The 14,111-nt window shown below is 38.9% G+C and overlaps 1 protein-coding gene across 1 annotated transcript in view; it reads left to right on the top strand.

Annotated features, from left to right (window-relative positions):
- The window catches only part of LOC126248435 (beta-galactosidase-like), a 287,520-nt gene that overhangs the window by 160,934 nt on the left and 112,475 nt on the right, over window positions 1-14,111 (top strand). Inside the window, exon 4 of the mRNA XM_049949413.1 lies at window positions 930-993. Coding sequence (XP_049805370.1) covers window positions 930-993 — 64 coding nt within the window. The remainder of the gene's footprint in view (window positions 1-929; window positions 994-14,111) is intronic.

Raw genomic sequence — 14,111 nt, 5'->3', positions numbered from 1 at the left:
TACAGGAAATATTGAAAATGTTGTGGATATTGATGTGTTGACACACATTTTATTTTCAAAGCTTGCAGATTTGTTGCCATCTGTTAGTTAATTAGTTTTACTTACAAATCACAAATTAATTTGTAGATGCTGAACATTTATGAGCATTTCTTTTTCTTTTTTTCAATTAAATATACAGATGTGAGATGGTAATTCCTATCCACCATCTTTTGCTCACTACAATAATAGAAATACTTCTATGGAATAGAAGGAGTTGTCAAGGATAAGATTTCTCAGTTTGTTTTCAAATTTTACTTTGCTATCTGTCACTGGCTAAGCTACAAAAATTTAACATCCAACATTGTGCACCCGTTTTTATACTACAGATATCCTTAATGCAGAGTAATGAATGCCATTTTTCCTTCTGGTATTGTAATTATGAACATCATTGTTCCTTAGTGTTTGCAGGAAGAGTAATCAGACCAACAAGGCTAAATTCTTCCAGGAATGTCTGCCTGAGTATAAGGAGGTTCATAAAGTTGATGATTCTTGCTCAGAAGTCGTACTGGAAAGGAAGAATGAAAGTCTATCAGTTTAAAAACAGGACTGATTCTGCTGATTGTATGTCAATCTATTACTGCACAAAATGTAATCTGAAATAGTCCATAACTTTATGTGGAATGTATTTGCCATTACACAGGAGGATATTACTTGATATGTTTATGGAAAACATGCTATAGATCAGAATTATCATGTAAGAATATGGTCTGTATCTATAAACGGGAAACGCATCCATTCAGTCTTTTTGCTGATTAACTGTAATACAAACATTGGATAATATCACCAAGTTTATGCACTCACTTGTGAGTGAATCTAATAGTAAAAATATGTTTTCAATATTTTAATCTAAGTCTAAGATGTTTTGCCAAATTTGTAGTTTTGTTTTACAGGGTGGTCTACCATACTGGTTGCTTACCCTCAATCCAGATATCAGGCTGCGTACTAGTGATCAAAGTAAGTTATGTGATACAATTGAGCTAAATACAGAACCCAAATACTCTGTACTATTTTAATGTCATTAATCTGTTTTGTGATATTGTTATAATAAAATCACATTAGTGATGAAATATCTGTTGCAGTTTTGATGTCAGTGTAAATCCTATAGTTAACTGTCTCTCTTATATTGAAGCTCAACTAATAACATTTATTATGACAGTGCATGACTTAATAAAAAGAGTCAAATAAGTATAAGCATATAAATGTATAAGAAACTGAGGAACCCAATAAGTATTTACAAAATACAGTCAGCAAAGCTGTAAGTAACACACTTGGTGCTACTGAAAAAGATACTGTCTTGTGTATCAAAGTCATAGTCTACCTTAAAAACTGTTGCTCTGAAAGAATTAATTGTCTGAGTGCTGTTCATGCCTGTGTGACAAATGCTATCAAAAAATGCTGCAATCGTGAAAACTGAACAAAGTTCCAGAGCTCTAGGGAGTCCATTTCAGATTCTATAAAGAATATGCAGCTGAGTTACCCCTCTCTTAACCACAACATACCATAGATCACTGAAACAAAAAACTGTGCCCATTAATTGGAAGAAAGCATGAATCACACTTATCTACAGGGTACCAAAAATGATATGTAAAACTGTCATCCAATATTATTGAATCTAGCTTAGAACATTTTCTGAGCTCAAATGTAAGGATGTTTCCTGAACAGAATGACCCCGTTCATACCAGCCACCATGGATTGAAAAAATATGGGCGACCCAAAACTCAGCTTGCATTTTTCGCACATGATATCCTGAATTACATGGATCAAGACAGTCAGGTAGATTCAGTATTCCTTGACACCTGAAAAGCTTTCGAGTCAGTACCACACCATACTTATCAGTAAAAGTATGATCATATTGGGTATCAAACAATATTTGTGACTAGATGACTGGACTGAGGATTTCTTTGTAGGTAGGATGCAGCTTTTTATCTTGGATGGAGGGTTACTGAAAGATGTACAAGTAAGTTCATGCATGCCCTAGGTAAGTGTGTTGGCACACTCAATGTTCATGTTTTATTTTCGTGGCCTTCCACTTCAAACTTTTTGCAGATGATGCAATTATCTACCATGAAGAACTATGTGAACAAAGGTTTACAAATATTTGGTTACATCTTGATAAGATTTTGAAATGGTTCAATGACTGATAATTTAATTATTCAGAAATGTAAAATTGTGCACTTCAGAAAATATAAAACTGCAGTATGCTATGTTTTATATTCTTGCTGCTCTAGAGCTCATGCAAGATATGTGGACTTCATTTTTGATGACTAATAATCAACATTAGCAGCATAGAATTTATTTTAAAATGTTATTACATCGAACCAATATCAACAAAGTGCCTATTTTGAGCACCACACTGTAAGTACTGTTATGTCATATCAACAATCCTTAATATATGAACTACAAAAGAGCATACGTTACAATATGCACTTAATGTTTGTATAACAATGTGAGGCATGTGTTGCCATACATGAATATACAATCATTAGTAGTACATGTCTAAAGCCTCTTCATATGATACTTTCAGTGTGACATTGATGATGTGCACATGGCCACATACTGGTCCAGCATAACAACAGCATAATAAATCATAAAATAGCCAGGAGTCATAAAAAATGAAGGTCCATAGTATGCTATGACTACAGTATCAGTGAGGCATAACTGGAATCAGTCAACTCATACACCTAAATAAACAACTTGCAAGGATGGAAAAATGATTCAGTCACTGCAACTAAATCACAGTTAAAGCAGGAAGCAGACTTCAGTTTGTTTATATGATTTGGGAAAAAAAGCTATCAGCCTACAAAGTATGTGCTGTTGTTGTGATCTTCAGTCCAAAGATTGGTCTTACGCAACTCTATTTATCCTGTGCAAGCCTCTTCATCTGAAGCTTCTAAAATCAAAACAGTCATCAGGAATAGATAACATACAAGATTTTGTTATATAAATGTGTAGACTCAATTTCTGAACCACTGACATATCTTGTAAACCTGTCTTCCTCAACTGGCAGCTTTACAACAAGTTTAAAAATAGCTAAAGTTAAACCACTACACAAAAAAGGAAGCCAGGAAGAGGTTTCAAACTGTGGACCAGTTTCTCTATTGTCTGTGTTTTTTCTAAAATTCTAGAGAAACTCATTTATAAAAGATTGTCAAATTTCATAGATAAATATAATGTGCTAACAGCATCTCAACATGGTTTTAGGAGCAATCACTAATCTTTTCTTTTCTGTATGAAACTCTACAGGCCCTAGATAGACAGGAACATAACTCAAGTATATTCCTAGATTTGTCAAAAGCATTTGATACCATCAATCATGATAAATTACTAGGTAATATTCAGAACTGGGGTATTAGGGGAGCAGCACATAACTGTATTAAATCATGCCTGCATGAAAGAAAACAGCTCATAGAGATAATATATGAAGTAAATGGGACAGTCAAAACTCACCAGTCAGATTTGTTAGTGGTCAAACATGGAGTTCCCCAAGGTTCCGTATTGGGTTCATTTCTCTTCTAATTATATGTACAAAATTTACAGATAAACATTAAAAACGGTAAGCTATATCAATTTGCAGATGACACCTAAAAAAACTGTTGCAATGGGTATTTTCACCACCCAGAATAGGACACCAGCAAATCCTCCTGTAGAAATAAGTGGACAAAAAAAAATTGAAAAAAAAGAAAGAAAAAGAAAAAAAAATGGGAGTACAAAATTTCTCGGTGTATGGAGTCAACAAAACATGAAATGGGATACACACTTGGACTATGCAGACAAAAAACTGAGCAAAACATGTTTTTTAATGAGAATAATAAGAAACTGCACAACACATGATGATCTCAGGACCATATATTTTGCTTATGTTCATTCAATATTGAAATATGGTGTAGTGTTTTGAGGAAATTGTGAAGCTAGTCAGAAATCATTTAGATTGCAGAAAAAGATTATTAGATTAATGCAAGGGTTACATCAAATATCATCATGCAAGACACTATTTAGGAAAAACAAAATACTACCACTTCCATGTATTTATATACTTTAAACTGTAACTATTTTAAAGAAAAAGTAAACAGCAAAGTCCAAGCATCACCTGTAATGGATCTGTACATAGCTACCACACAGGACCAATAAATTATGTATATGTACAGCAGACAAACACAGCACTATTACAGAAAGGCATACTCCACCCTGGCATCAAATTGTACAATGCACTACCCAAATCAAAAAAGTAATAATGGACTTAACCAAGTTCAAATCAACTGTGAAGGATTACTTGGTTGATCACTGCTTCTATAGAGTAAGGGAATACCTAGAAAACCAAAACTGCCTCACTGATTAAGACTGTTTTTATAAAATGTGTAGAGTAAGAAATTATTGTATAATTTTATCTTTTGTTAAAATGATGTCTGACAAAAAAGGCAAAAATCAAGGAATGTGTATTGTAATTAACGAATGGTCCAATATCTTTTGTACACTGTACAGTCCTAGATTCACAGGACCAATAAATAAATAAATCCAATCTTCAGCATTCTGCTGTAGTATCACATTTGAAAAGTTTCTGTTTTCTTTCTTTCTGTATCACTTATCATCCACATTTCATTTCTGCACAAGGCTATACTCAAGCCATCAGAAAGGTTTCTCTCTACTTCAGTTATCACAATTTATTTTACTGCCCAAATGGTGAAACGTATTTACTACTTTCAACATCTCTTTTTCTAATCTAATTCCCTCAGCATCACTTGATTTATTTCAACTATTACTCTTGTTTTGCTTTTGTTAATGCTCGTGTTGTATCCTCCATTGAAGATGCTGTCCATTCAACTTCACTTTCAAGTCCTTTGCTATCTCTGACAGAATTACAGTGTCATTGGCAAACCAGAAAGTTTTTTTTTCCTCTCCAAAAACTTTAATTCCCTTCCCAAATTCCTCCTTGCTTTCCTTCACTGACAACTTGCTCCATGTACAGAATGAATAGCATTGGGGATAGTCCTTACTCCCTTCTGAACCACTGTTCCCCTTTCATGCCTTTCGAATTTCGTAACTGTGGTCTGATTTCTGTGCAAATTCTAATTAACCAATTGCTTCTTGAGAATTTTATCCCTATTATCTTCAGAAGTATAAAGTGTATTCCAGTTAACATTGTCTAAAGCTTTCTCCAAATCTCTTTCTCTCCTTTTTTTTCCCCCGGCCTCTTCATCTCAGAGTAGTACTTGCAACCTAAATCCTCAATTATTTGCTGGATGTATTCCAATCTTTGTCTTCCTCTAAAGTTTTTGCCCTCTACAGCTGCCCCTAGTACCATGGAAGTCATTCCCTCATTTCTTAACAGATCTCCTATCGTCTTGTCATTTCTTCATGTCATTGTTTTCTACATATTCCTTTCACCTCCAATTCTGTGCATAACCCCCTTTTTCTTGTCTTATCAGACCACATAATTTTCAACATTCATCTCTGACATCACATCACAAACGCGCCAATTATTTTCTGTTTCGGTTTTCCCACAGGCCATGTTTCACTACCATACAATGTTGTGCTCCAAACATACATTCTCAGAAATTTACTCCTCTATTAAGGCCTGTGTTTGATACTAGTAGACTTCTCTTGGCCAGGAATGTGAATGCCCTTTTGACAAGTGCTAGTCTGCTTTTGATGTCCTCCTTGCTCCATCCATCATTGGCTATTTTGCTGCCTAGGTAGCAGAATTTCTTGACTTCATCTACTTTGTGACCATCAAACCTAACGTTAAATTTGTTGCTGTTCTCATTTCTCTTTCTTCTCAATACTTTTGTCTTTCTTTGATTTACTCTCAATCTGTATTCTTTACTCATTAGACTATTCATTGCATTCAGCAGATCCTGAAATTCTTCTTCACTTTCACTCAGGGTAGCAATGTCATCAGTGAATTGCATCATTGATATCCTTTCACCTCGAATTTTAATCCCACTCCTGAACCTTTCTTTTATTTCTGTCATTGCTTCTTTGATATACAGATTGAACAGTAATGGTTAAAGATGACATCCCTGTCTTACACCCTTTTTAATCCGAGCACTTCGTTTTTGACCATCAACTCTTATTATTCCCTCTTGGCTGTTGTACATATAGTACATTATTCATCTCCCCCTATAGTGTACCCCTATTTTTCTCAGAATTCTGAACATCTTATATAATTTTACATTCTCAAACACATTTTCCAGTTCAACAGATCCTATGAACGTGTCTTGATTTTTCTTTAGTCTTGCTTCCATTATCAACCTCAATGTCAGAATTGCCTCTGTGGTGACTTTACCTTTCCCAAACCCAAACGGATTGTCATATAACACATCCTAAATTTTGTTTTCCATTCTTCTGTATATTATTCTTGTCAGTAACTTGGATGCATGAGCTGTCAAGCCGATTGTGCCATAATTGTCGCACTTGTCACCTCTAGCAGTCCTCAGAATTGTGTGGGTGATATCTTTCTGAAACTCAGATGGTATGTCGCCAGACTCATACATCCTACACACCAACATGAACAGTCATTTTGTTGCCACTTCCCCCAATGATTTTTAAATTCTGTTGAAATTTTATCTATCCTTCTGCCTCATTTGATCTTAAGTTTTTATTCTAATACTGGATCCCCCATCTCTTCTAAATCAACTCCTGTTTCTTCTTCTAGCACATCAGACTACTCTTTCCCTTCATAGAGGCCTTCAGTGTACTGTTTCCACCTATCCACTCTGTCCTCTGCATTTAGCAGTGGAATTCCCATTGCACTCTTAATGTAAACACCCTTGCTTTTAATTTCACCAAAAGTTGTTTTGTCTTTCCCATATGCTGAGTCAGCCCTTCTGACAATCATTTCCTTTTCGATTTCTTCACATTTTTTATGCACCCTTTTCATCTTAGCTTCCCTGCACTTCCTCTTTATTTCATTCTTCAGTGACTACAAATGCTATAAAGGTCGGTTTGCCTTTCTGTATCTTCTAAGGTACGTTGCAGGGTCACTATTGCCTAGCTTGTTCTGACATGTTTCTGTAACCCAAACTGATCTTCCCCAAGGCTGGCTTCTACCATTTTTTTCCATTCTTCTGTAAATAGTTCATGTCAGTGCTTTATAACCATTAGTTATTAAACTAAGTGTTCAAAAAATGAAAAATCCAGGATGGAATGTAACAATATTATGAAAAGAAAGTAGATACTCACCATACAGTGGAGATGCTGAGTCGCAGGTAGGCACAACAAAATAACTGTCACAAATAAAGCTTTCAGCCATTATGGCCTTCATCCACAAGAGATCACACACACACACACACACACACACACAAACAAATGCAACTCACACATATGACTGCAGTCTCAGTCAACTGAAACCACACTGCATGCGAGCAGCAGCACCAGTGTATGATGGGAGTGACGACTGTATGAGGCTAAGGAGGAGGCTGGGGGCAGCAGACAGTGAGATGCTGTAGGTTAGACGGAGAGCAGGCAAGTGGGGGGAGGGGAAAAATGGGGGGGAGGGGGGGAGGGTGTAGTAGAAAAGGAGAGAAGTAAAAAGATTGGGTGTGATGATGGAATAATGGCTGTGTGTTGTGCTGCAATGGGAACAGGGAAGGGGCTGGATAGGTGGGGACAGCGACTAAGTATGATTGAAGCTAGGAGGCTTACAGGAACATAGGATGTATGCAGGGAAAGTTCCCATCTGTGCAATTCAGAAAAGATGGTGTTGGAGGGAAGTATCCATATGGGACAGGCTGTGAAGCAGTCATTGAGATGAAAGATGTCATGTTTGGCAGCGTGTTCAGCAACAGGGTGGTCCACTTGTTTCTTGGCCACAGTTTTTCAGTGGTCATTCATGTCGACAGACAGCTTATTGGCTGTCATGCCTATGTAGAATGCAGCACAGTGGTTGCAACTTACCTTGTAGATCACGTGACTGGTTTCACAAGTATCTCTGCCTTTGATGGGATATCTACATCTACATCTACATCTACATGACTACTCTGCAATTCACATTTAAGTGCTTGGCAGAGGGTTCATCGAACCACAATCATACTATCTCTCTACCATTCCACTCCCGAACAGCGCGCGGGAAAAACGAACACCTAAACCTTTCTGTTCGAGCTCTGATTTCTCTTATTTTATTTTGATGATCATTCCTACCTATGTAGGTTGGGCTCAACAAAATATTTTCGCATTCGGAAGAGAAAGTTGGTGACTGAAATTTCGTAAATAGATCTCGCCGCGACGAAAAACGTCTTTGCTTTAATGACTTCCATCCCAATTCGCGTATCATATCTGCCACACTCTCTCCCCTATTACGTGATAATACAAAACGAGCTGCCCTTTTTTGCACCCTTTCGGTGTCCTCCGTCAACCCCACACCGTGCAGCAATATTCTAACAGGGGATGAACGAGTGTAGTGTAAGCTGTCTCTTTAGTGGACTTGTTGCATCTTCTAAGTGTCCTGCCAATGAAACGCAACCTTTGGTTTGCCTTCCCCACAATATTATCTATGTGGTCTTTCCAACTGAAGTTGTTCGTAATTTTAACACCCAGGTACTTAGTTGAATTGAAAGCCTTGAGAATTGTACTATTTATCGAGTAATCAAATTCCAACGGATTTCTTTTGGAACTCATGTGGATCACCTCACACTTTTCGTTATTTAGTGTCAACTGCCACCTGCCACACCATACAGCAATCTTTTCTAAATCGCTTTGCAACTGATACTGGTCTTCGGATGACCTTACTAGACGGTAAATTACAGCATCATCTGCGAACAACCTAAGAGAACTGCTCAGACTGTCACCCAGGTCATTTATATAGATCAGGAACAGCAGAGGTCCCAGTACGCTTCCCTGGGGAACACCTGATATCAGTTTTACTAGATGATTTGCCGTCTATCACTACAAACTGCGACCTTCCTGACAGGAACTCACGAATCCAGGTGATGATCATGACCGGACTGGAGTAGTTGGTGGTGAAAGGATGTCTGGGACAGGTCTTGCATCTAGGTCTGTTACAGGGGTATGACCCATGAGATAAGGGGTTAGTAGCAGGGCTTGTGTAGGAATGGACAAGTATATTGTGTAGGTTCAGCAGATGGTGGAATACCACTGTGAGAGGGGTGGGAAGGATAGTGGACAGGACATTTCTCATTTCAGGGCATGACGAGATGTAGTCAGAATCCTGGTGGTGAATTCATAATTCCCTGCAGTACATCCTACATTCCCATAACCCTCCTGGCCTCAACCTTCATTAGTCACTGTCCTCACCCATCCAACCCCTTCCCTGTTCCCATTACAGCATTGCATAGCTGTCATTTGGTCAACACACCCAGTCTTTTCACTTCTCTCCTTTTCTGCTATTCCCCCCCCCCCCTCTCCACCTCTTCCATGCTCTCTATCTAACCTGGAGCACTCCACTATCCACCACCCCCACCATATTATCCCTTCCCTTCCCCGCCCCAACCCCCTCCTTACCCTCACCCAATCACCCCTCCCATCATGCACTGGTATTGCTGCTAACAGTGTGGTTTCAGTTGCCTGAGACTGCTGTCGTGTGCGTGAGTTGAATGTGTGTGTGTGTGTGTGTGTGTGTGTGTGTGTGTGTGTGTGTGTGTGTGTGTGTGTGTGCATGTTTGTTGTCTATTGTTGATGATGGCCTTAATGGCCAAAAGCTTTATTTGTGACAGTTTTTTGGTTGTACCTATCTGCGACTCAGTATCTCTGCTATATGGTGAGTAGCAACTTTCCTTTTCATAATATTGTTATAGACTAAGAGTTCCTAAATATTCTGATCTGTCAGCACCTGCTTTCTGTGGATTTGGAATTATTACATTACCCTTTAAGTCTGTGGCTATTTCCCCTGTCTCATGTGTCTTGCTCACCAGGTGGAATAGCTTAGCCACAGCTAGCTCTCCCAGCGATATCAGTTGTTCTGAGGGAATGTCATCTACTCCAGAGTCCTTGTTTCATAATAAATTTTTCTACAATATTGCCTTGAAGTTCATTACCCTTGTATAGCCATTCTATATATTCATTCCACCTTTCAGCTTTTCCTTCTTTGCTTTGTGTTTGTTTTCCATCTCAGCTCTTGATATTCATACAGCTGTGTATCTTTCTTACAAATGCATCTTTCATGTGTCCTATGGCGACTCCTTCTTAACCATTTTGCAATTCCTGTCAATTTCATTTTTTATATGTTTGTACTTCCTGTCACCTGCTTCATTTGCTGCAGTTTTATATTTTCTCCTTTCATCAGTTAAATTCAGAATCGCCAGTGATATCCAAGGATTTTTATTAGGCCTTGCCTGTTACCTATTTGATTGTCTGGTGCCTTCACTACCTCATCTCTCAAAGCTACTCATTCGTCTTCTGCTGTCATTTCCCCTGTTACAGTCAATTATTAAAAGTCTCAGCAGCCTCTCATTCTTTCAGCTTATCCAGGTCCTATCTCCTTAATTTTGTACCATTTTGCAAATTCTTCAGTTTTAATCTATAATCCATAACTAATAAATTATGGCCAGAGTCCACATTTTCCCCTGGAAATATCTTAAAATCTGGTTCCTAAATCTCTGTCTTGCCATTATAAAATCAATCCAAAATCTCCTAGTGTTTGCAGGTCTCTTTGATGTATAAAACATACGTTCATGATACCTGAACCAAGTGTTAGCAATTATTAAATTATGCACTGTACAAAATTCTACCAATTGGCTTCCTCTTTCATTACTCTCCTCCAGTCCACTTCCTTCCACTATTTTTCCTTCCCTTCCTCTTCTTTCTACCAAAATTCAGTCGTCCATCACAATTTTTTTCCTATTCCTTAACTATCTAAATAATTTCATTTACTTTATCATACATTCTTTCAATCACTTCATCATCTGTGGAGCTATCTGACATATAATCTTGTAGTAATGTGGTGGGTGTTGGTTTTATGTCTGTCTTAGTTACAATAATGCATTCACTATGCTGCTCATAATAGCTTACCACATTCATATTTTCTCATTTATTATTAGACCTACTCTTGCATTAACTCTATTTGATTTTGGGTTTGTGATCCTGCACTCACGTGACCAGAAGTCCTATTCATCCTGCCATCCTTTTTCAAATGTTCTAGCATACCTACCCGGTTATAGGCTGCAACATTTTACACTCCAATCTGTGGAATACCAGTTTTGTTTTTCTTAATGATGAAATCTTCCTGAAAAGACCCTACATAGAGATCTGAATTGGGGATTATTTTACCTCTCTAATATGTTACCCAACAGGATGCCATCATTTGGTAGAGCTGCATGAACGTGGGAAAAGTAGCAGCTGTAGCATCCCCTTGTATTCAGCCATTTTCAGTACCAATACAGCAATGGCATGTTGGATGATGTTACAAGGGCACATCAGTCAATCATCCAGACTGTTTCCCCTGTAAGTACTGAAAAGGCTGTTGCCCCTTTCCAGGATTCTCCACAGATAGCCCTATGTTGTGGTTGTATCTATATGGATCAGCCAGAATATTATGACCACCTACCTAACAGCTGGTATGTCCACATTTGGCATGGATAACAGTGATGATGCACAATTGCATGAAAACAATGAGACCTTGGTAGGATGCTGGACGGAGTTGGCACCACATCTGCTAACACAATTCATGCAAATCCCATAAATTCAATGGAGGGAGGGGGGGGGGGGATGGCATGAACTCTGATGACACATTCAATCACATCCCAGATGTGTTTGATCGGGTTTAGATCTGGTGAGGTGGAGGCCCAGCAGCACATCAATTGGATCTCACCACTATGTTCCTTGAGCCACTCCATTACACCCTTGGCTTTGTGACATGGTGCATTATCTTGCTGAAAAATGCTACTGTCATTAGGAAACATGATTGTCATAAAAGGGTGTACATGGTCTGCAAGCAGTGTACAATACTCCTTGGCCATCACAATGCCTTGCATGAGCTCCACTGAACCCATGGATACCCATGTCAATGCCCCCCAGAGGATAATGGAGCCACGGCCACCTCATCTTCATCCCGCAGTACAGACATTGATTAACTGTTACCCTGAAAGATGGAGGATTTGTGCCCTCACATCAACACAATGAAGAAGGTATCAAGATTCATCAGACCATGCAACACTATGCCATCCAGTGTCAATGGTCAAATGAGAGTTTCATCATTACCCTGCACAGCATTGAAGCCTGACGTTAGTTCCACCACCCTTCGCCGCCTGTCCTGTTTTACCAGTCTGCCCATCCTATGATGTCTGACACCTGTAATGATGGGTGGCCACCCAACTCTATGATGTCTGGACTTGGTTTCACCTTAGTTTTCCCATGTTTTGAAGACACTCACCACAGCACTCCTCAACCACCTGACAAATAAAGCAGTTTCTGAAATGCTTGTGCTCAGCCTCTGGGTTATCGCAAACTGCCCTTGGTCAAACTCAGATTATGTGTCTTCCCCATTCTAGACATGGACAGCACATTCACTGATATGACATGCACCATGTGTGTGTCTGACTAGAAGTCATACCTCACCAGGTGATGCTGCTATTGCGTAGACAGGCTTACATCAATAGTAGGTCAGTGGTATAATGTTATAGCTGCTCAGTGTACGGTACAGCTATCTATATCACTGAGGCACCCCACCTCAGTGATGCCCATGGTTCATGGGGCAGTTACAATAAATATTTCTTGCAAAATGCTTGTGTAACACAATCTAAAATATTTCTCAAATGTGTCGGCGGACATTTCGAAATAGACCTCGACTAAACTGCTAAATACCTACTTACAAAGTTTCTAGAGCCAGTATTAAGTGACAAATCTAGGAATATACAACCATCGGTTGCTTGAATGGACACCATGAAGACAATATTAGATTAACAAAAGTTTGTGCAGACACATTTAATCAGGCACCCTTGCCACATGAATGAAACAGGATGCAACCCTAATGATTGGTACTGTAGAAAGTACACTATTCAGAATAATTGAAGGATCACTTTTTTGAAGCATTACCATTTTCTCCAATTGTGAAGACCATTTTCCCCAATTGTGAAGCAGAACTGTGGAATTTGGCTTAAAAGTGCCTACAACCTTCCTCTGTAATCATGCAAAAACATAGAGCCCTGCAACATCACCCTTGGGCTCAGTGATGCTTCAAACAACAAGATGAAGACACATGCAAAAAAGAAGCCAGACCTCAGAATGATGAGTGGGTGAATGATGTCATATTGGCACTAAGTTTCACCAGAATTCTGCCCAACACCATCATGGACAGGTCACTTGATAGGAAAGGCATTACACCCATTGCATCCACATCTCAACCCTTCTCTTGACACATCTATGATGGAAGTGAGAATCACAACATCCAGCATTGAAATATTCTTATGGGTGGTGCAAGAAAACATTTCAGACACCATCACTCAGGATTGACACAAAAAGATATCAGGATGTGGCGTAAAGGGTGTCTTGAAACTGTTCCTTCCCTTGAGGTGCTCATTTACACCATTCTGTGGTCAAAAACAACAGTTTTTTGTGTGATGTCCAAGGGAATAGCATCCTTGACAGCCTCTGACACTGCTGACATGCCTCAGCTGATTCAACCCTCTTCCCAAGATACAGTCTGGCTGCAACCCCACTGAATGTGAGCCGACCACCTTAAAGTGCATTGTGACCACAATTATTGCTCTTGTGCACAAGGTGGAACCACTAGGAACTGTTAAAAACCATTCAATGAAATTTGAACTCACTAACACTTCATCTTCAGAATCAAATCAAAGTCACAAGGACTAAAGTCCAGGGAGTATGGTGGATGGTACAATATGGTACAGTACTTCCCAGTCAAACAGAGCAGCCACAGCTTGAGCTGTATGCGCCTGCCAATTGTCATGCAAAATGATGTGTGGGTTGCACAGAAAGTGTGGCCACTTCTTTCTCAAAGCTGGTAGCAGATGATGCTCCAAAAACGAACAATAATACTGTGCACTGATGGTCTGCCAAGGAGGAACATAATGAATTAAGATAACACCATCACAAACATATATGAGAATCACCATAACTTCCACCATACTGGGACTCTGACGCACTTTCGACTTTTGCGGCGA

This window comes from Schistocerca nitens, chromosome 3 (assembly GCF_023898315.1).
Source record: "Schistocerca nitens isolate TAMUIC-IGC-003100 chromosome 3, iqSchNite1.1, whole genome shotgun sequence".
NCBI classification, from domain to species: Eukaryota; Metazoa; Arthropoda; class Insecta; order Orthoptera; family Acrididae; genus Schistocerca; species Schistocerca nitens.
The sequence above is the reverse complement of the archived record's forward strand: the minus strand, read 5'-3'. Positions and strand labels throughout refer to the sequence as shown.